At 48.2% G+C, this 22,075-nt stretch overlaps 6 protein-coding genes across 6 annotated transcripts; 1 reads left to right on the top strand and 5 right to left on the bottom strand.

Moving 5' to 3' along the window:
• Positions 1-1,007: 1,007 nt before the first annotated feature.
• On the bottom strand, positions 1,008-3,912 carry EDB91DRAFT_1170305 (autophagy-related protein 13-domain-containing protein). Its single transcript, XM_041320170.1, has 5 exons — positions 3,581-3,912; positions 3,062-3,533; positions 2,445-2,992; positions 2,006-2,395; positions 1,008-1,861 (listed from the first exon to the last, which is right to left on the bottom strand). The coding sequence occupies exons 1-5, from the start codon at positions 3,701-3,703 to the stop codon at positions 1,346-1,348; spliced, it is 2,049 nt and encodes a 682-aa protein (XP_041170602.1). The 5' UTR covers positions 3,704-3,912; the 3' UTR covers positions 1,008-1,345.
• Positions 3,913-4,745: 833 nt separating this feature from the next.
• On the bottom strand, positions 4,746-6,810 carry EDB91DRAFT_1170302 (glycoside hydrolase family 18 protein). The gene is given in 16 exon segments (XM_041320169.1): positions 4,746-4,872; positions 4,899-4,901; positions 4,936-4,990; positions 5,188-5,243; positions 5,283-5,284; positions 5,299-5,486; positions 5,540-5,559; positions 5,617-5,657; positions 5,706-5,786; positions 5,845-5,861; positions 5,914-6,003; positions 6,055-6,296; positions 6,344-6,427; positions 6,482-6,563; positions 6,627-6,634; positions 6,686-6,810. The coding sequence occupies 16 exon segments, from the start codon at positions 6,773-6,775 to the stop codon at positions 4,831-4,833; spliced, it is 1,101 nt and encodes a 366-aa protein (XP_041170601.1). The 5' UTR covers positions 6,776-6,810; the 3' UTR covers positions 4,746-4,830.
• A 1,346-nt stretch (positions 6,811-8,156) lies between these two features.
• Positions 8,157-10,796, bottom strand: EDB91DRAFT_122561 (glycoside hydrolase family 18 protein). Its single transcript, XM_041320974.1, has 16 exons — positions 10,523-10,796; positions 10,290-10,461; positions 10,231-10,238; positions 10,091-10,172; positions 9,954-10,037; positions 9,662-9,906; positions 9,521-9,610; positions 9,458-9,474; positions 9,320-9,400; positions 9,231-9,271; positions 9,154-9,173; positions 8,919-9,106; positions 8,641-8,867; positions 8,558-8,586; positions 8,448-8,497; positions 8,157-8,384 (listed from the first exon to the last, which is right to left on the bottom strand). The coding sequence occupies exons 2-16, from the start codon at positions 10,377-10,379 to the stop codon at positions 8,347-8,349; spliced, it is 1,290 nt and encodes a 429-aa protein (XP_041170600.1). The 5' UTR covers positions 10,380-10,461; positions 10,523-10,796; the 3' UTR covers positions 8,157-8,346.
• A 1,837-nt stretch (positions 10,797-12,633) lies between these two features.
• On the bottom strand, positions 12,634-14,500 carry EDB91DRAFT_122502 (glycoside hydrolase family 18 protein). Its single transcript, XM_041320960.1, has 12 exons — positions 14,202-14,500; positions 14,142-14,149; positions 14,002-14,083; positions 13,863-13,946; positions 13,563-13,807; positions 13,425-13,514; positions 13,356-13,372; positions 13,218-13,298; positions 13,125-13,165; positions 13,049-13,068; positions 12,815-12,999; positions 12,634-12,762 (listed from the first exon to the last, which is right to left on the bottom strand). Exons 1-12 carry the CDS (start codon positions 14,298-14,300, stop codon positions 12,716-12,718), a joined length of 999 nt encoding a protein of 332 aa, XP_041170599.1. The 5' UTR covers positions 14,301-14,500; the 3' UTR covers positions 12,634-12,715.
• A 2,813-nt stretch (positions 14,501-17,313) lies between these two features.
• Positions 17,314-18,069, top strand: EDB91DRAFT_1087374 (uncharacterized protein; the record flags this gene model as incomplete). The annotated part of the gene is made up of 2 exons (XM_041316204.1): positions 17,314-17,469; positions 17,518-18,069. 2 exons carry the CDS (start codon positions 17,314-17,316, stop codon positions 18,067-18,069), a joined length of 708 nt encoding a protein of 235 aa, XP_041170598.1.
• Positions 18,070-18,405: 336 nt separating this feature from the next.
• Positions 18,406-20,805, bottom strand: EDB91DRAFT_1239949 (POT family-domain-containing protein; the record flags this gene model as incomplete). Its single annotated transcript, XM_041321929.1, has 11 exons — positions 18,406-18,563; positions 18,619-18,770; positions 18,822-19,036; positions 19,087-19,223; positions 19,286-19,625; positions 19,677-19,742; positions 19,797-20,124; positions 20,184-20,311; positions 20,373-20,389; positions 20,513-20,551; positions 20,607-20,805. 11 exons carry the CDS (start codon positions 20,803-20,805, stop codon positions 18,406-18,408), a joined length of 1,779 nt encoding a protein of 592 aa, XP_041170597.1.
• Between the last annotated feature and the right edge of the window lie 1,270 nt (positions 20,806-22,075).

The raw sequence follows: 22,075 nt of genomic DNA, 5'->3' as shown, positions 1-22,075 counted from the left end.
TTTCTGTGACGGCCACATCGAAGTTGAGTGTATCAACAAGCTCGCGTGCATGTCGGTCAGTGTCCATCTCCGGGGGAATGTGTTCTGCAGGACATGAAGAATTTTGATTGATAGGCCAGCCATTCACGTTCTGTCAATCAAGCGAGGACGTGGCGCACCAACTTCAAGAAAGTATTAGCGCATATCGAGCGCATAGTTACCTAGAAGTTAGTGCGCCAACTTGACAATGAGGACCAGGATCGGCACTTGAAGCAGATGTCGTGCCAACATCTCAGGATGGAGAGACCTCCAAGCCCAATCCAAGCCACAGGCTTCTCTGAATGATGAGACGATAGCATAGCCCGTATGTTTTCTCGAATGGTGGTTTGAGTCATGCTTGGAGTTGGTGGATCTTGACGGTCATACAAACAACAGAGCAACCGACATTGAGGACGCTGGGGTCTGAGTCAAGTCAACAGGAACAGGTCAAGAAAATAGAACTTACAAGGGCTCCAAGTTCTACATTACCCCCGAGCAATCCTGAAGCCCTGAGGCATCGTTGCCATTCTCTCTTCAGCGTATGTATATGATCTTGGAGTCCGAGTCCTCCTTGTAATGGAGACTGCAAATTGACCAGACAATGCTTGCTTGCTTCATTCAGGAGTTCAGTTGCCTAAAGTTTCTAGTGGTGTTTGGACTTCGTTCGACGTACCTGAGCGTTGACAGCTTGATTCAGTTTGCAGCTGGCAAATTGTTACCACTCGATATCTTCAACCTAGCTTCGTACTTACTTCACGCCCACGGCAGTCCCTTCCGCTTGCACGGCCCTCTCAAGCACTTTTGGAACAGTAAGACATAGAACAGCCCCGGTGCGCACCTCACTTGCTATGCAGAGGTGACACGCGCGCCGGTGCCGTGTACAAGAGAATAGGGAATTTTCGTAGCCAATTCCATCATTGAACGCAAGGATGAATGCTCCAGTCACCATTGATTTTGCATGTTATGCGGTGTTGAGATGTTGAAGTCACTGGCAATCGAAAGTTACTGCTGCCGGAACAAATGTACGTGATTCTGAATAGCATCTGAATACATATGATTTGGCATTTGAGTCCAGTCAACCTTGCGTATACAACTTATTATGCATATGATAAAGACGAGAGTTCGGGTATGCATGACGATAGCTAATGAAGTAAATGGCGATAAAATGCGTGAAAATAATATAACAATGAGGATCTTGCCATGGAAATCAGCAGATCCTCTGCCCAGTAGCTCCGCGGTTCACAGAAAATACGAGGCCCACCCCGGGCCCTCATTCCAACCACTAACCACCAAGTTAGTCGCATGACTAATAGATCACATACATGCATCAGCGGAAGTCTTGTCTTCGCGCCTGTGGCTCCTCATCAAGCTCCAACCTCCCCATCACTTCTGCGGACCCGCCACTCGAAGCTACATCGTTGGCGCTCATGCTGCGTAAGGAGCCAAGTCTCGGTCTTGACGTTTCCCGCCGGGTCGCATCCTCCACACGTCGCATGCCCCTGGTCTCTCCTTCACCTTGTCCACTCAGACTTGACCTAGGACTGCCACCTGCTGAATCCCCACCCATACTACCCCTTCTCCTGCCCCCACCGAGCCCCTCTAAGCTCGCAAAAAACGCCTCATTCATGTGGCGTAAACGTTCCTCGACTTCTGCTTCCCGTGTCAACATCGGACCCGCGGAACCCACGGAGTCGGACTTGGCATGTGAAGGTGCGTTGGATGGGCCCTGGGTAGACGCAGATGGAGGTCGGCGTTGTGTGTTGAGTGGCTTCCGTGCATCGATATCCTGGACAAAGATGGATATCTCATCGTCATCAGTAGGTGCACCAAGGAAGGAGGCACTCTGCACAGAAACGTTGTCAGCGCTACGTCCTATCTATAAATAAATGATGACAGAAAATGAAGCAACGTGCGATGCAATGCCATGCCAGTCAGGTCGGTATGAAACGTGAAAGATGATGTATAATAAGGCAAGGAGGTAACTCACCTCCGCTCGTTCCCCACTTCCTGCACTTCCAACACTCCCCCCACCTCCAGCTGTAGCGTAGCGATGTCCAAAACTGCTAGAATAACGTTTCCTGGTTGGAATCTTCGGAGATGTGTCCTCGCCTTCTGACCGTCCTCCGATACTATTGGGTGAATGCCTACTTCCCATTCCAATCGGGGAGGGGGGAACACGAGACGAGTTCGGTGACGTTGGCACCGGCCGAGAAGGCAGCGATGGATTGCCTGCGGCAAGTGGCGATGGTTGACGCAGAGAAGGCGAAGGTGAGTGGAGGGATGGAGAGCCGGACGACAATGTAGATGCCTTGAAAGGATGAACCGGGTTGATCCCCGGTCTTCGGATCGGAAGCGGCCCTGGGGCAGAGGGAAGGTCCTAAAGACGTGTCAGTTACCGATAAATGATATCAGATGATAACACTGACGGCATTACTACTCCTCCCTGCCATACTCTCTCTCCTGACGCGTGCAGCAGCAGACACGCCAGCAAAAGGACCCGTTTCTTCCTTGGACCAAGCGGCACTTGAGTCTTGGCGTGAAGACGCGATCGAGAGGGCAGAGGTTGATCCTGTGGCCATCCCAGCGCCGGTGGAGGTACGACTCATGGGGAGAGCACCCAGACGCGGGCTAGGCATGGAGTTCGTACGCGAGTGAGAGTTTGCGGGGGGAAGGACGAAACGATCTGCGATCGATGATGGCGGTGACTTTGGAAGAGATGTGCGCAATGGTAGGCTTCCGGGAAGGCCCGTTAAGGAATCACGCTGCTGGTTCTTGGCCAGGGTCGGGGTGAACTCCGGTCCTTCATCGAGAGAGAGGAAACGGGAAGAGAGGAGAGACTCAAGTTCGTCGAGCTGAAAGTTGGGAGAAGAGAGGTAGTTGATGGACAAGGAGAGTGTTCCCATAGGGTGTGGAATAGCAGGGAAGAGATGAGTTTGATGTTGTAAAGGGGCTGCATTGGGTGCAGGAGGCGTGTCTTCATTGGACGGAGATGAACGTGACGAAGTGAGATGAAGCCACGAGGTATGAAGGTAACGTGACTTACCGAAATCGAGGATGTCAGTCACGTTAACGCCGTCGTCGAGGCCCTTGACACGAAGGTGGATACTTAGATTGCCGTTCCGATATGCGTTGCTTGTGCGCCTCCTAAGTTTCTTGTAAAGCTTCCAAGAGGGAAGGATACGAAGTAAACTGTAGATACTGCGAAAGAGGGGTATCCCGTGCTTGTATATGGTAGATGGTGCCACACTGTCAGCGTCACTGTCACTGCGAGCTTCTGTTAAGCTAGGAGTAAAATTGAGCAACCAATTCTCGAGTACGATGTGCCTGGGAGTCGGGTCGACGCGCAAACGAGACGAGTCATGCGCAAGGTGGACCAAAACTTGATTAGTGGTGAGTTCTGGGACGGAGAGCAACACTTGGAGTTCCAATGGTGGTAGCGCATGTGCAGTAGATACTGCCTTGTATGTACGAAGATGGTCCTTAAAGAGGTCAGAGTCTGGTGTTTCAAGGTTAAACTGGAAGTTGGTTAGCTCAGTCGGGAAGATCAGAAAGAGTCACTCACCCATTTGTCAACTCTTGATTGAGACCTTGACTCAGAAGTGGCCCTAGCATTTAAGACGACCAAGCAAAGCTTTGTGTAGAATCTGTGTGCTATCTGGTCGGCCTTCTGTATGTCATTGGACATGGTAAGTGGATATGGTATTGATGACTCGGACAGTCAGACTAGTATGAAATGGGTAGTAGAAGAATTAGAAAAGAAACGACATTAGAGTTACAAGTCTAGAAGTATGAGTCGAAGTATTAGAAGGTCGTGGTCAGAAACGAGATGTGGCGAAGGCGTGTTCAGCACGCAGTTCCGACCACCGCAGGGGTAAGACAGCAACAGTAGGCAACAAGTAAGAGGCGAGCTTTCCTTTTTCAGCTGTCTTCCGATCTAACTCAGCTTACATAAGCTCAGTACTGCAACTTTGACCGTGCTGACGTGGAAATGTTACATGAAACGGGGCTACTCTGGTGTGCTGCAAGGATTGAAAATATAGCCACTGCAACATCTATCAATCTGCCTGGGGTCTGACCGACGACGCCCGAGCGGTACGGCAGCGTAGGTGCAGTAGATACACACTGCTCGGTATGGAATATTGGTCCCTGAAGAGTTCGGAGTTTAGCGTATCACGGCTAAACTTCGGGACTAGCGGTACCGCACTCGAGAGACCTACTGTCACCTCCACGCGTGACATTTGAGATCACCAGCTTTAATTGGTCGGGTGTAGAAACTATCCTATCTGACCGGCCCTCTGAATGGCATTGATATATTGTACGTGGCATGGGAGCAAGAAGTGGGCAGACTAGTGTCGAATGGGTAGTGAAGAGAAGTCTGAGATAAAATTAGTTAGGGTACAAGCATGCCGCATCTCGAGGTCGGAAACGAGGTGGGGGCGTTGGCGTATTTAGCACGTACTTCACAGGAAGTTATTTAGCATGCACGAAGACTCACGATAAATTCAGTGATACCGTGAACAAACTAGTTTATCTGTGGGGAAACACAAGCCACGTTTCGAATGTCAAATACATATATCGGGTGTGCGCGATCAACATTGTTAATAGTATCAAGAGGAAGGGACAGCTCGAGATGTGACAGGGGAAGAATCATATCGGATCAGCCCGTCGCAGCTCTAACATTAACTACCACGTGAGGGACGAAGCATTCAGGGTATAGCAAAAAGAAAGGCTCTTCTGGAATCGAATGGTCTGCCTGGCTCTGCCAACGGCAAAAATCTCCAGATCCAAAAAAAACGCACGGAAGCAGAATCGTCACGAGTCTAGCATACGCCATTGTACGTCCAGACACCGGCAACTCCTAAAAATCCCAACGGGTTTCAGAAAAACCGGCAGTGTCACACCAAAAGCTTTCACTTACCGCCAGGAACACTGTTCTCCGTCCACCACATCGCAGTCCAGAGGTCCCCGCTGTGATAACACGAGATGTTAGATGCAAGTCCACAGGTGTAAGTCACCTCGTACACGCACTTGTATGTGACTTCGTTACCTCCAATGTACTAAGGAGGGTGGTTAGACTCTCAGGGCTACGCACGGTAGGTTTCTGGACTCACTGTAGCACCCATTTGCCATGCTACCACACCAGAACAAAATACAGATGTCGTCGGTGGGGGGGTGGATGTACTACTTGTCAGTGCATTCTTAACAGATACGTCGTATCTACTATTCGCTGAAGAGTATAATAAATTACTGGTGCGTATAGGGAGTGTATAACCGCTTTACCGTACGCCTGAGACGCGTCCCACAGCATGACGCCCCCGAAGGATGAATATTTGGTCATCGTTTGCTGGATGATTGTGGTAAACGTCGATGGACTGACATATCCAGACCCAGCTGCACCGGATGATGCCGAGGCACCTATGTAGACTTTGACATTTGGATTAGGGGATACCGTCTTTGCCCAGTTGTCCCTGTAGTTTCGTCAGGCCCAAAAAACTTCGGACGGTTAAAAGAAATCGTATACCATGTCCCAAAGTTCCAGGCCTATGGATCACATCCATTCGTCAACAATGATGATGATCGACCTATGAGATTTCTTACGTTAGGGTTGTTATAATTCGTCAAACCGCACCAGTTGTTATCTTAAGGCGTGTGAGACGCAGAAATTTAAAACCAGAAATGTCACTCACAAAACTGGACATATACGGCGTCAAATCCAAACTGGTTCAGTGTAGTACTAATATAGGCATCGGGGTAAAAACATTGAGGCGCTGATACGATTACACAGGGATCAGCAACACGCGTTGTGTGAAGCGTCGGAAATAGAACCTGCAGTGATGTAGTACCTTTGAGAGCTGTTAGAAAGCGAATTCAAAGCCTGAAGAATGAATGACGTACGGCTTAGTGCCACCATTCATCAAGTTACGAAGGGTAGTCAAGAAAGATACAAATCCGATCTGAGAGCCACCTTCGATGTCCATGTCAATGCTGGATATGTAGTTAGATCGCACATTTCTTGGGTAGATGCGGCATCATCACCCGTCCAGAACAGCGGACCCAAAAGGACGCGTGCTACTAGAACCTCCCAGGAAAAGATCCCAAATTGTCTGGGCATATGCCGCTGCTTGGGTGTCACTTGTAAAGCCATTAGAACCTGTTGCTCCTCCCAGCGAGATAGTGACGATTTTTCCTGCAGCTTGACAGGCCTCAATACCTGATGCGAGGAACGAGCAATCGAAGAGGTTCGTCCCTGCGAAAACAGGGTGGTTGGAATGGCAAATCTGCAGCAGAGTTAGACAGGTTCAGGCAATCAGAAACGAGAACTCGCGTTCGCTAGGTTGATGGACGGGAGATTTCCTATCGAGTAGAACTCATCTAGACAGGCTATCGGAAGGGTGTTGATCACGTTATCCTGCAATTAAGATTTGAGATGGATTTTCAATTTATAAATTGGGAATAGGCTAACATTGCAATAGTAAGAGATCGGCTGCTGCCAATTTGCAGTATCACCTATATTCGCAGCTCCATACGAATTCTGGCCCCAGTACCTGCAACCATGTTTGTTGGCAACGGAGGTATCGATTTCAGGCTTATGTTCGTGATCCACTCACACAGCTAGCTAGTCAAGGTTGTCAATCGCACGTCAAACAAGAGGCAGGCTAGAACTTGCATTCTGGTTCGATGACATGTCGAACGCCACAATAGGACGGGAAACGAGACAGAGAAGCAGTACATATGTCAGGCCAGATTTAGAAAGCATCGCGGCGATCGTTGTTGCAGTAGAAGTTCGACAGTCGTGACTGGATAGGACGGAGGTCGATGACCTACGACATATTCATGCACAGTACCGCCGGACCTCTTTATGCAGCACGGAATGCGGATGCGATCATTGTGATGACAGATAAAAGTCTCAACGAACCTGATACGGAAGGGCCATGCTTCATGATGATGGTTTGACTGCATCGATTTAGTCTCAATCCAAACGTTCTGTGAAGCGGAGTTGAAAACAACACCGCTGGCGTTTCCCAGAACGTCTGGCGACTTTGAGGTGGCAGCGCTGGCATCCGTCACGCTTGTTATTTCTATCTGTAGATTTGTGTTAATGATGTAAATCAATATACCCCTCTCCTACTCGTCATGTCAGACATCGAGATGTCGGATGACTAGAATGCAGGACAGTCATTCGAAGACTCGGACAATGATCCATTCGCTTCATCTAATGTGCCATCGGCGTAACCCGAGGGACATCCTGGAACGTCTAGTTCGAGATTAGCATCTATTGCACCTGCCACATTGGCGATGAACAACTCAGTGGACCATTCGGAGCTGCTGAGTCTTGCTCATGCGAGAACTGGGTCGCATGTTGTCACATGCCAATTGGTTGGATATGCCAGAGCTCTGGCACACCGTCCATGTGATCATCAGTGAACTGATGAACCGCAGATAAAGTCTTATATGACGATATATATATTGTCATATATAGAACTCCTTTCCTTTATATTGGAATATAAAGTCATATAAAGTCGTGCAAAACGCCATAATCGACGTAAGGTACCCTGGGTAGACTCACAAGTTCTCTGATGCACACGACCAAACAAGATCATGAACGTTTATAAGTGACGACCGCAGCGTTGGAGCCAAACTTATGAGTGTCCAATACTAGGGGTCACCTGCTAAATTTTCGTTACCTCTGTCCCACCCAGGAATATGTCATCTACCACCTGACGAAACGACATTGAAGCATCAGAGAACTGGTGAGCCGCAGATATTGTCATATATAGTTTTGCGTTTTCGTCGGCATCGGAATATAAAGCAATATATGATCATGTAAAACTACCGCAATCCGGATAATAGCCAGCAAGGACTCGCCGGTTCACTGATGCTTAGGGTTACAAGTCTAGAAGTATCAGTCCAAGTATTAGGGTCATGGTCAGAAACGAGGTGTCAGCAGACCACCGCATGGGTAAGACAGCAGCCTTTAAACATGGCAGCTGCGTCATACGGCAGCAAAGGGTAACCGTTTCGTTACTACCCCCAAATGAAGAAGGCGACCCACGGGGTGGCATAAGTATCACCAGAAAAGGTTATATTACATTGTGTGGTTTGCTTCACAAAGTTTATTGCAAGCCACCCGAAAGCGCGTCCAGAGCAGCAAGAGATAGTGGGGAACTGAATCAATGTTGAAATCTACTGGTACGAGGACACGACCACAGCATACATATTTGTTGTACATAAAAAGAATTCGGGCTCTTCTGGGATCGAGTAGTCTGCCAACGGCAGAAATATCTAAATCTAAAAAATCCCACGGAGGTAGAATCGTCATGAGTTCTATTAGCATACACCGTCGTACGTCCAGTCACCGGCAGAACCTAAAGATCATCCCAATTGGTGTCAAGAAAACTGGCAGTGTCACGCCAAGAACTTTCACTTACCACCCGGAACATCATTCTCCGACCACCACTTCGCAGTCCAGAGGTCCCCGCTGTTGTAATATGACATGTTAGAGGCAAGTCCACAAGCTTTAGTCACCTCGCATACGCACCTGTATGTGACTTCGTCGCCTCCAACATACTAAGGAAGGTGATTAGACTCGCAGAGTTACGCATCATGTGCTTCTGAACTCACAGCAACACCGGTTTGCCATGCTGCCACACCGGAGCAGGATACGGTCCCAGATGTCGTTGTGGGAGAAGCACTTGTGCTAGTCGTGGTAGTGGTCTGTGTTGTCGTTGTCGTTGTGCTGGTGCTAGTGGTCATCGTAGTAGTAGTACTAGTCGTCGTCGCCGTCGTCGTCGGGGTGTATGTACCACCTGTTAGTGCATTCTTGACAGATACGTCATATCTGCTATTTGCTGAAGAGAATGTAAGTCACAGGTAGGTATGATAGTGCATAAACGCTTTACCGTACGCCTGAGACGCGTCCCATAGCATGACGCCCCCGAAGGATGAATATTGGGCCATCGTTTGCTGGATAATTGAGGTAAACGTCGATGGACTGACATATCCGGACCCGGCTGCACTCGTTGATGCCGGGGCACCAATGTAGACTTTGACATTTGGATTAGGGGATACCGTCTTTGCCCAGTTATCCCTGTGCTTTCGTCAGGCCAAAAATTATTATTAAAAGAATTCACATACCATGTGCCAAAGTCCCAGGCCTATGGATCGCATCCATTAGTCAATGATGATGATGATCGACCTATGAGATTTCTTACGTTGGAGTTGTTATAATTCGTCAAACCGCACCAGTTGTTATCTGAAGGCGTGTGAGACGCAGAAATTTAAAACTGAAAATGTCACTCACAAAACTGGACATATACGGCGTCAAATCCAAACTGGTCCAGTGTAGTACCAATATAGGCATCGGGGTAAGGACATTGAGGCGCTGATGGATTACCCAGGCATCAGCAATAAGCATTATGTGAAGCATCGGAAATCGAACCCGCAGTGATGTAGTACCTGTAAGGCTGTTAGAAGCGAATCCAAGGTCTGAAGAATGACGTACGGCTTAGTGCCACCATTCATCAAGTTACGAAGGGCAGTCAAGAAAGATACAAATCCAGTCTGAGAGCCACCTTCGATGTCCATGTCAATGCTGGATATGTAGTTAGATCGCACATTTCTTGGGTAGATGCGGCATCGTTACCCGTCCAGAACAGCGGACCCAAAGGGACGCGTGCTACTCGAACCTCCCAAGAAAAGATCCCAAATTGTCTGGGCATATGCCGCTGCTTGGGTATCGTTTGCAAAGCCATTGGAACCTGTTGCTCCTCCCAGCGAGATAGTGACGATTTTTCCAGCAGCTTGGCAAGCTTCAATACCCGATGCGAGGAATGAGCAATCTGGGAGGCTCGTCCCTGCAAAAACAGGGTCATCGGAGGTGTTGCAAGTCTGCAGCGGGGTTAGACAGGTTCAGGCAATCAGAAACGAGAACTCGCGTTTGCAAGGTTGATGGACGGGAGATTGCCCGTCGAGTAGAACTCGTCTAGAAAGGCTATCGGAAAGGTGTTGATCACGTTATCCTGCGATTAAGACTTGAGGTGAATTTTCAACTATAATATGAGAATAGGCCAACATTGCAATAGTAAGAGATCGTCTGCTGCCAATTTGCAGTATCGGCTGAATTCACAGCTCCATACGAATTCTGACCCCAGTAGCTACAACCGTAGGTCATTGGCAACGGACATATGCATTTTATATTCGTGATCCACTTACACAGCCAGCTAGTCAAAATTGTCAATCACACGTCAAACAAGAGAAAGGCTAGCACTGACATTCTGGTTTGATGACATGCTGAACGCCGCAATAGGGCGGGTAACGAGACAGAGAAGCAGTATACATGTCAGGCTAGATTTGGAAAGCATCGTGGCGATCGTTGTTGCAGTAGAGCAGTGATAGAATGGGGTTCAATGGCCGACGACGTATTCATGCACAGTACTTCCTCCTCTTTATGCAGCACAGAATGCGGATGCGATTATTGCGATGGCAGATAGAAGTCTCAACGAACCTGATACGGAAGCGCCATGCTTCATGGTGATATGACTACATTGATTGTGCCTACCACATTGGCGATGAACAACTCAGCTGGACCATTCGAGGCAGTTGAGCCATGCTCATGCAGGAGTTGAGTCGCATGCCAATTGGATGGATATGAAGTTCTGGTACACAATCCATGTGATATGACCAAACAAGACCATGAACGACTGCAGCCTTGTCGGAGCCGAATGAGCGTCCAATGGGGGCCACCTGCTAAGTTTTCGTTACCGCTGTGCCATCTAAGAATAAGTACGCCATCCAGCACTTGACGCGCCCTTGGGTATGGCACTGGAAGAGTAGCTTCTGCGGCGGTTTAGATAAGGGTTCCCCAGCGGTTTCACTAAGAATAAACGAAACAAGGCCAGCGTACCTGAGAAAATCCACAAGGTGCTCCTCGCCAGTCGTGACTCAGATTGGGACCATCAACTGGCCGTCAGAGCCAGGTATAACAAGCCTAGTGTTAGAAAACCCGACACGATTATAAGCCTAACCTTGAAGCACATGGTATGCCCACGAAATACTTCCGATGCGTATCAGAAGATCTGTGGAATGCCCCGAATCCGATAGGACCTATTATGGAAGTACTAAGGTGTTGTGAAAACTAAAAGTCAGTTTCAAAAAGATCTTCTCGGACTTCACACTCAGTGAGCTGGGTGCTTAATTGAATTAACGGATACCTTGGAGGTCTTCATTGTCAAGCTCGCGCGTGCTGCGACGGCCCATCAACAAACCACGAACTCCGAGTCAGCGTGATCGTGATTCATGTGGAGTCGGCCAAACGTAAACGGATGAAGCTCTGCGCTTTAATAGATCAATTTAGATCTGTTCTGGCAAGTGCTCGGCGACAGGAACCTCAGACCTGGTCGTAGCTAGCGCTGGAGATCCAGACCTTGGGTTCCATACGACTCTATTCCACCCAATGAGATAGCATGATGCTAGTAATAGTAAGTAAGTGGCGTCTATTTGTTTGCCTCGGCAAACCAACGCCAAACAACACCGGACGGTTTTCAAGTTGTTATGACTAGAAATTTGAAAAGCACATTATAGTATCTCTCAACATTCAGGACGTTCAACCTCCATTCTAGCACTTGTGATCACCAGCGGAAGACGTATTATCGACACACACGACGTCGGCATCAATGCTAATAGGCAAGACTTTATCAGACCCCGGGGCATGAGCCATCGTCATTCCAGGCACCGGCATATCCTGTCAGTGCTGTCCCGATGCTTTCCGTTGGGCACAGTTTGGATAGACACACGGGAGCAAACCTTCAGGTGAGTACATCACCATATGATGACCACTTCGCCGTCCAAACATGTCCGCTAAGATCGGAATTTTAATTTGGACCCTTAGGTGACGAGACTATTCGCCGCCACTTACTTTTGGCACATGCTTTAGAGTTGCAGCATGCAATAGCGTAGCGCTATTAATGCCAGTCCAAATTAATGTCGACGTACTCCTGGCGGTCGGGTCGCATGTGAATATGAATGATGAGTCGGTCAAAGTCTCGCATTGTCTTCCACCGCGGTTTTGTTGATCAGCCGCCTTGTCTTGCGTGACCGGTGGACTTACACTGCATTACGCACTCCTTGTCACTATAATATGCCGCGGCTGGTCATGAGCCCAAACGACGAGCAGATCTTGAAGGTCGTGAGACCATTGCACACTTCAAAGCAAAAGGTGAAGCTATAGCTCATCGGTGTCTCGATTCCGACGGGGCATCAATCACGCCTGCCCTTTATTTGTGCTAGCGGCTTGAGGACGGACGGACGCGACACATACTAAGTATCATGTCCCAGGTGAATCGTTATCAATTTTCTTATTTACGAGAAGCACTAAATACGTATACCGCAAAACAAACATATTTTTCTCGATATGGTACATGTACTCGTCGCAGTCGCACCTTCGGCGTTATCCACTCTTTTATATCGACCTTTGACGGTCCTGACAGTATGCAACGGAGTGGGGAGTTGCTGAGAGACTTCTCTACATTTATATAATAGAACCAACCATTTCTAACAAGACTCGGTACCCTGGTAGTGGGGGGAAATAACTGAGGTATGTAGTTGTTATATAATTGTCGGTCCATCTTGAGTAATACCGCGCACTTTGTGATAGGTTTTGCTTGTCACACTCGGATTCGTCTATTGAGCAGAACCATCGTCAATTTTTCAAAGCTTTTTTGACTGCTTTGTCATAGCGATGATTCCCTGAGGTAGTCAAATTATAGCGGGCCAGGAAGACAGGGCACGTTCGACGCACCATACGCATCCGATACATCCCATAACATCACGCCGCCAAAGGAAGAGAATTTAGACTGAGTCTGCCGAATTATTGACGTGATAGTCTTGGAGTTGACATAGCCAGATCCCGCAGCGGGTAACGCGGGTGCTCCGATATAAACCTTAATGTCATGATTGGGTGAGACGCTTTTTGCCCAGTTGTCCCTAATAAGGGTTAGAAAGTAAGATATGAACCACCCGCGTGGGGACGTACCAGGTGGCAAAGTTCCAGTCCTGTGCTCAATGACGATGTTGAGGAATAGTACAGGACAGACGGCATCATAACTCACATTCCGATTTTTGTAATGCTGCAGACCGCAATAGTTGTTGTCTGTGAGTGATTATCAACCAAAAAAAACGAGGTCATCAAGACAAAGACGGACAGAACTGGACATATACTGCATCAAATCCCACTGTATTCAGTGTGCTACCGATGTAAGCGTCTGGGAAAGGACACTGGGGTGCTGGAGTAAAATTCGGTTATGACCAAACGAGTGTCAATTGAAAGCGTTTCGCCTTACCAGCAGTGATATAATACCTATACAAGCGATATAAACCAATGCTCACAGCGGAAGAGAAACAAGTTTCACTTCTTCTTTCCCCGGTTCATAAGTTTCCGAAGTTCAGTCAAAAAGGAAACATAGCCTGTCTGCGAACCACCCTCGATGTCCATGTCAATTCTACCCGACATTCAAAACGAGTCCAGAGAGCCAAAAAAAATAACTGACCCGTCGAGAATTGCAGATCCAAACGGACGCGTCTTGCTCTTTCCACCCAGAAAGAGATTCCATATTGTCTTAGCATAAGCAGTGGCCTGAGAGTCGTTCCTAAACTGGATATGTCCAGCTCCGCCACCAAACGAGATGGTGACCGCTTTTCCTGCCGCCTGACACGCTTTGATGTCCGAGGCAAGAAACGAGCAATTCAGTAAGCCAGTCCCTGGAAAATAGTTGGCATTTCCGGAGTTGCAAGTCTGCACATGAACCATAACTCAGCACGATCCGGAATGAAGGACACGAATCACCCACATTCGCCAAGTCGATCAACGGGAGATTGCCTTCCGCATAACTATCAACGAGGAAGGCTATCGGAAAGGTGTCGATGACATTGTCCTGAGAGACTCGAGGTCAGGTGGCGACTAAGAGCTTCAGATAAAAGGAAATTAACCTTGCAGTAATAAGAAAGTCTCTGCTGCCAGTGAGCAGTGTCATCGGAATTGGAGGCTCCATATGAATTCTGACCCCAGTAGCTGTCACACCCGAAAAGTCTGCTTCTGACCTCACAGATGAGACATAAATGAGACTTACACGGCCAGCTAACGGAGAAAGGATCAGCAGTTGATCAAGAAAAAACACATGCAGCCTCACATTCTTGTTGGATGACATATTGAATGCAGCTGTTCTACCGGCCATAACGCCAAGAAGCAGTGATGATAGCATGAGGCGTGACGAATCCGCAATAAACATAACTAAATTGTTATGGTGCGAATAAACAGGATCCAAAATTTTGACGGTGAACCCCCATCGTACAGTCTGGGTTTTATGCTGGCCCCAAGGATCTTCGTGCTACTTTCAACTCAGAAGGAACAAACTGTCGTCGACAACGGTTCGATTTCCCCCCAAATCGGAACGAAGCGCAAATCGTGAAAGGCCGCCAGGGACAACAATTACTGTTGGCAAGACATCAGTTCCATCATGCGATGCGTGCTGGAAACAGAAACACGAGTGTGCAGAGGGAAGTGTGAGTAAAGGAGCTGCCACGCGCTATACATCGTGTCCAGACCAAATTTCGATCCCCGGTTACATACATAAGGCAGAATGTCTGTCTCCGACTTTCCGTTCTTCTCGGATACGTATCTAGTAAACGATATTAGTCGTATTCGATGTATACTTATGGCGTATTATAGATTCACCTTTAGCCGGTTACCGATATTGCTCAATACCCCTACATTCAAAAAGTCGCTCGCAAGCAGATCGATAAAGGTCGCACCAGATGTCCAATTTCAAAAATCCTGGCTCTAACTTGAAGGTGAGTCGCGATATTTTTGCCGAGTCCACGAGGAGAGGTACTGAGTAGAAAGTTGGTTCGATATGAAACCCGGCTGTATACTAGAAGATCTACTTTTGCATGGCTTCAGCAGTTGGTTACAGCTAGTAGTTACTTACCAAGAATAATGAGATTCTCATTCGAGTGCAGCAAATGCGATCGAGGGAATTACCATTCTTCGTCACCTACCCTGTGGTAGCCTACAGTTTCTTCCAATAAAGTTCGGATGCGCACTGTTCGGCGTGCCGGTCGCCAGAGTGACATGAATTCGAATCCGGGCCTCTGGCATGACAGTAACTAATTAGTAACAGAACTTGAATTCTCTTCCATTTTGTCTCGTCTCGTACTGATATCGTTCCGCCACCGTGAAGGATGCAGGCCGCGGCCGCGGCTGCTAGCTAGGCTTGGTTATCCCCCGTGTTATCATGTTGGTCTCCCCTAGACAGTCCCCTACTATAGAGGATAATTGTTGCTTCTGATAAAGATCTTCAATAATAAGCGTCCCTTCAATAAGTTGGTTCGCACCCTTCTCCACCGTCACGGTGGTGCGTGCCAACTTGCCAAGTACTCAGACAGAGTAAAGTCTTATTCGACTCGACCAGCCTACGGTAAGAGGTCACGTGTACTTACATAATACCTTCAAATCTAATCACACGTTGTTCTGTCAAGACTCAAAATGATAGTGCCAGTGAACCAATTTGAGCACATCACGCAAATCCTTTCATCTGTACACTACACAGTCTTAGCCCGGAGCACCAGGGTCGCAGGATATGTATATTTCGTCTTTCAATGGTCCGTACAAGTTTTGCCCTACTGCCTATGCGCGCGATCTCCAGGATGCCAGACGATGAGAGTGGCGTGCCGCTTCCTTCTCACTGGAAGGTTCCAGGACTTTGCCATCCTATCCTTGGTCCTCTTCCAGTCGTCGTTCCGAGGTCTTTGTCTGTTCTCAGTTCGCCCGTGCTTGGATCACTACTGGAAAAAGATCAAGAAACAAACATAAGCATATGAATCAGCTAGTACCGCCAATCGACTTTGCGGTGTGCCCAACCCATGATTTACTCCCCGTACCACTTCATCTTTACTGCCGATTACTCTTGGTCAAGACTTCCGTATTTCTATCGACCCCATGACCCTTTCCGCTGTGCCCATGAAGAGAGCCTCTAGCACCATGGGGAGGTAATATCATCAGGGTGGCGAGGGCTAGGTAGCAGAAACGAGGAAGCTACAGGCGGGAACGCTCCTAGTAGGGGGCTGCGACATCTTGAGGGGGGGTGGGTCCGCTGTCGTATTCATTCAGATGCTCTATTGGTACGTTTCGAATTTCAAAGCCCGAGTGCACAATTCTCGCAATGGCAGAGTGAAAGAAATTATAAAAGTGCCAGTGGTGCCCCATGATCATGATGACGGTCCTTTTGCCAAATTTGTTTCGTACCTTGTGAGTTCATATTCGGATCCAACATCATTATTGACAAACGATGTTTAGCACTTGCGTAACTCGGGTATATTATTACCTACCCTCCCTACTGAGGAAAACAAGCCCGAATCCCAGTCAGGAAATGAATCCAGTTTTCAAACTTCAGGGCTTGACGCGATCCTAGCCTTCCCTACTTCAGTCCTCGCTGTACACTCATTCCAAATTTCAGACCCGGGATGCTATTATGCACACTTACATGTCTTGATTCAGGGTCCTGCCTCAAGGCCCAGCACGAGATTCTACTTAGTAGCCTCATCTAGAAGTCGGGGCTGCTCATCGAGCGAAGCCTGCATGTAGCCGAGCGCTTAGCATCGCCTAAGCACCTCTCCACCAATGAGAGCGCACGATTATGGCTGAAGAAAGGGTCAAATGTGAACGTAAACTAGGCCCTCTCTGAGATGCTTGCCTGGCTCTTTATTGACATCGCTTGTCATCATCCCTTCGTTTGATAACTTTGATTGCAGTCGGCGTCTCATGACTTTTTACAGTATTCCAACATCAGACTGGTCGTGGTCGCAAACTAACGCATATTTGGATATTGCTGCGGTCGAACGAGGTCATATCAGCCTCCAAGCTCAAGTACGCTGAGCAGGAGCCAATGGAAGAGAACTTAGTAAAGGGAGTCATAACAGACTATGACGGAGAGTCCGAGTCGGATCGATGACGTATATATGGATCGTTATAGGTTTATATCACACCCACAGTGTGATAATTCAGCATCAAATCGCCATATAAACTCTTTAACTTGATCGTCGTCTCGGCTATCTTCTATTGAATCATTAACAGGTCTTTGTGCCCCGTTATGACACTGCCTGCTACTTACTAGTCATAATATTCAGGATCATTCTTCGTACACTTCGGGACCCCACTTTGGTAAATATTGGATACAGTGACACGCTACGCGTTCCCTTATAAACAGCTCATCGGGTGGTAAGCACTCCTCAATCAACCCCATGATGTCCCTCGCAAAGCTCCCATTTATTTTTGCAGCTGCAGTCGGGTTCCATATCTCTGTTACAGCCCCAGAAGTCGCCAAAGATCGGGTGGTAACTCCAAATGCAATAGAAAGGGTCCTCATACCCTTTAATGCGCTCATAGGGCAGATTCTGAAGGTGAGGTCCATGCTTACCCATACAGATAAGATTTTGACGATTAGCTAGGGCACGATATGGCTAGCGACTGCTGCTGAGACTGCAGCCATCCTGACGCGTTACATTCCACCGCATTATATGTCACCAGGAATCGCGGATGCCCTGGGGAAACTGGGGAACCCTGACGCAAGCAAGATCACTGCGGTATCACTTTTTGGGAGCTTGATGTTCGTGATGTCAGGCTACATTCGTTGGCAGTGCTACAGAGAGTTGGGCCGCTTCTTCACGTATGAGCTATCTATCCGAGACGGACACAAGCTTGTCACAAGCGGTCCCTACTCGGTGGTGAGGCATCCAAGCTACACAGGGGTAGCACTGTCCCTTGTCGGCGCGAGTGCAATGTACGGTGCTCGTGGGTCCTGGCTCCGAGAATCGGGAGTCCTCAACTTGCCATTCGTGTGTGTAGTTGCGAATACATGGGCGGCGATGATGGTGATGGTGGTGGTGTGCTTGACTATCAGGATTCCGCAAGAGGACAAATTGTTGGCGCAGAGCATTGGGAAGGAGTGGGAGGAGTGGGCCCAGCGCGTCAAATATCGGCTCGTTCCTGGCGTCTATTAGCATCATATTTGTGTCTATACTTACATTTGAGCTCAACGGGGAACTATAAATCACGAACCACTGGTGCGGTTGGCAAACATATATGTAGTCTGGTTCTTACTGAGCCACCAACTACAAGATGTGCGATTCTGATTCCTGGTATGATGCATGGAGCCGTGAACAAGTATTGCCCTTGAACTGATATTGCAGTCTGCAGATTTAACTGGTAAATAAGACATTAAACTGGTACCGCAATGAAATATCGACGGGCTAGAAGCGCAACCAGGCAAACCATGAAAGTAAACGAAAGAAATGTACCTGGGTGTACGGTATAACATCATCACGGATATCAATTCATCACTTGTCACTCTCAAAGTGCCCGTCTGCAAGATTATTGAGTGTATCCTCTTCCTTATCGAGCTTACGAACGACGATCCAAAACAAGATGCCACCAACGCCCGCAAGGATGGCGCTGATGGCGTAGTTCCATACGAGCAGTGGATCCAGCGAAAGGGCTGTTGCATTTTGTGAGTGAGCATTCGCATAAGACGACAGAAGAGGACGACGTACAGACGAAAGCTTCGCCAATGGCGGCTGAGGCTGCACTCGTGAAGAGAAACACAGACATGACCAAACTACGCATGTTCCTTGGTGCTTTGGTGAACGCGTACTCGAGACCCGTGATTGATGCAAAAATTTCAGAGAAGGCAATGAGCACATATCTGTACGCATCATCAGCGTCCTGTGTGTGCAAACATCGGAAGTGTACTCACGAGCCAGTCTGAATCCACACATTCAGGGGGGAAACAAGCGGGTTCTTGTCTGCGTCCTCGCAGGTTCCAGCGGAATGCCCACAAGGGCTCGTTTTGTAAATATAGTACTGCACGACAGCGGCCCAGATCATTGATGCAGCTGCCGTGCCGAAGCCCCAGGCAATCTTCTTCAGCGCGGTGAACTGGATACCCCAACGTGCAAGTGCTGGGTAGATCTGTGATTGCCTTATGAGACGAGGGAAATTATGTTCCTGACGATACATACCACCAAATCACATATCGGGATGAAAATGATGAGAGCGAGGGGATCAAGGTTGGATAGAACGTCATTAGGTAGGCCGTTAGTGGTCATCGTCGCAGCTTGTGAGATCAGGTTATTATTAAGTTGATTGTAGCAGAGCCCTGTGCGGCGTACAATGAGCTACGAAGGAAACAATAAAGAGGGACGAGTAGGGAGAACTCACAGTAGAGCGGGAACCAGACGAACACGCTGCAAGCTTTGAAACCACGACGGACCTCGTCAACCCACTGGTCGTCAAAGATCATCCATATGGGCTTGTCGCCAACCTGCTTAGAGGGCTTGGCACTTTCCCAGAAGTCATCGGAGGTGAGATTCTTGTATGTCTTGTATGGATTCCACGACCATCGTCCGCGTTGGGCGTACCGCCAAATGCGGAGCGAGGTCGGAAGAACGGACCCTTGAGGTGGAGATCTGCGATAACGACCGCGGCCGTACCAAAGGACAAGAGGGGAGATACAGAACACTACAGTAGGCAAGGTAAAGGCTAGCCAGAAGCCAACATACTAGAGTACCGCATCAGAAGATTTTTTTCAGGGTCGGTATGGGAAACATACCTTTTCAGCATAAACCATTCCAATCTGACCAATGAGAGCACCGATGTTGATAAAAAGGTAGAAATACTAGGGTTGGTGTGAGTACTTGGCACCTTGAAATATGCATTGAACTCAGCGCACCATATAGATTCTTGTAGTGGTCATGGCCGGGTCAATAATGACGCGCTCGCCCGAACTAGTCGTAACAACGTAACATTTTGTTATCCGGTATTGCTCTGCAACCAAAGGGGAGACATTCGACTTGAAGCCGCCGGTGCCAGTGCTGGTAATAATCATGGATAGGATAAACACGCCGAGTGATGCACGGCCACCGATGATGCCAGGGATTGCAGAGATGATCATTACAACGTGGCCCAACATGGCAATAACAAGACTCCAGCAGATTGTCTTGTAACGACCCCAGTAGGTATCAGCAATATAAGCGCCGGCGATCGGAGAAATATAAGCCCTAAATGAAACCGCGATTAAGGGGACTGGCAACAAGATGTGGGCGGGAGATGGACGGACCAGAACTGATAGAACGTGGTCAGGCCTGTAGACATTTGTTGACCGGCGTCAAGGGCGCCAGATTGGCCATTCGCACCACCTGCGCCGGTGCGGGAGCCTGGAGGAAGGGGTTGCTGGATGTAGTTCGTCTGCAGGAGGATATATACTCATACACATCATTCATCGGTGATTAATGGATATTCTACTTACGAAAACAACACTAGAACCTTTGAAAGTGACGTATTAAAAAACTGGCATAATTTGATGGCGATTAAGGTGTGCAACATACCATAGTACTAAGAAGGATGTTAAGTAAGGCCTGATGGTTTGACAGATGTCATAAGATGGACTCACAGAAAATCGCTCTGCCAGTTCCACGACAGCGATTACTGTGAAATTAATGTCGAGTTGAACAGGTTACTTTTACGCGAGAGACAAACTTACGATATGCATTCCATGGGATTGCGTCGGATACACGTCTGAGAGTGAGTAACTCCTCCTCAGTGGGGAACTGCAAGCCCTCATGGATGCTGTCGATCTCTTTGTCAAAAACAATACTCTCCGAGTGCTTTTCCTCTATGTCATAGACAGGTTCGCTATGCCTAGGAGGATCCGCGAGTCCTACGACGAGATCATCTGCCATTCTGGACGATTAGCAGGTCTGCTGGGGGGAGAGTTCTGGCAGGACAGAAGGTGATCATCTCGTGATTTCGATGCTTTTTATGATGGATCAAAGTGGTGCAAAATGAAGCCAAGCGCGAGGTAGCACATGTGCAGTTCCTGTTAATTACTAAAAAGAGTGATTATGTAATCAACGATGTTCAATTTGACTGATGTTAAAAGTCTGTTCAAGTCTCTCCCGACCACCTTCCAATACATGTGTTTCTACATTTTATGATCCGCATGTACGTTTGATGTACACTGACAGTGACAATAATGTGTTTTACCCCCCATACACTCCCTACATCAGCGCACAGTGCGATTATTCCCATGGCGCCGTTAACTTACCGGTTCTTGATCTTCTGATCAGCCTACAAAGTACCCAACATCCCACAACCACCCACAACAGTTCAAGCCTTGGCACCAACTCCAAGGCAATGACCTTATCTTCTCTACATGTGATATTCTCAACTGCTCGCGTGTCCCTGCGTGCCCAACGACTGTTTCCGGTGGCATCGTTCTATCTAGGCAGTTTGCGGCTTGTGCCTGTGATTCAGTTCATATCAATCATCCTGAGGATCTTGTAAGAGAATCGGGTTAAGTAACGGCATGATGTATGTAGGTGCTTCCACGACAGACTACTACCAGCCGTATTGGTGTCGATCAGGTCAATCAAGTATCGGTTCGCGGTCTCTTCTCCGTCCGAGTCTGGACTCTGCGCTACTTCGTTCGGATCATTTACCGCAACCTGAATCACAGCTGCTCGCATATACATTATATGCTAACAGTAGACGGGGCTTCTTCGGGAGCGATAGGTGCTCAAGACTCAGGCTTAGAAAATGAGCGGACAAGATAACGAGCATGGCAGTCTGCGAGCATGTGTTTCTCCTGTCCGCATGGCGCCTACCATCCAACTAGATAGCCAGCTGTCATGCAAGCGTCTTTCTTAGATTTGGCGTACACCTGCACACGTCATACATCATATGTCTGGACTCCGTGGTTAGGTACGGTATTTCCGTTCATTAATTACACTGAGGGACACCTCCGAACCTCGCTCTTTAGTTCTCCGGACCATGATATGATATCTTCGGTATGACGAGTGACAACGCCACCTGGTGATCCCCGAAGTTGTAACCCCTTGCCCAAATCAGACCATCACTTCCCTCCTTGTGCAATCACATGCACGCCCCATCGGTGACAACCGTCCCATAAAAAACTATATGTATGTATGATGACGTGCAATAAAGCATTTC

This window comes from Suillus paluster, assembly GCF_016628075.1.
Source record: "Suillus paluster strain FC165 chromosome Unknown EDB91scaffold_127, whole genome shotgun sequence".
NCBI classification, from domain to species: Eukaryota; Fungi; Basidiomycota; class Agaricomycetes; order Boletales; family Suillaceae; genus Suillus; species Suillus paluster.
The sequence above is the reverse complement of the archived record's forward strand: the minus strand, read 5'-3'. Positions and strand labels throughout refer to the sequence as shown.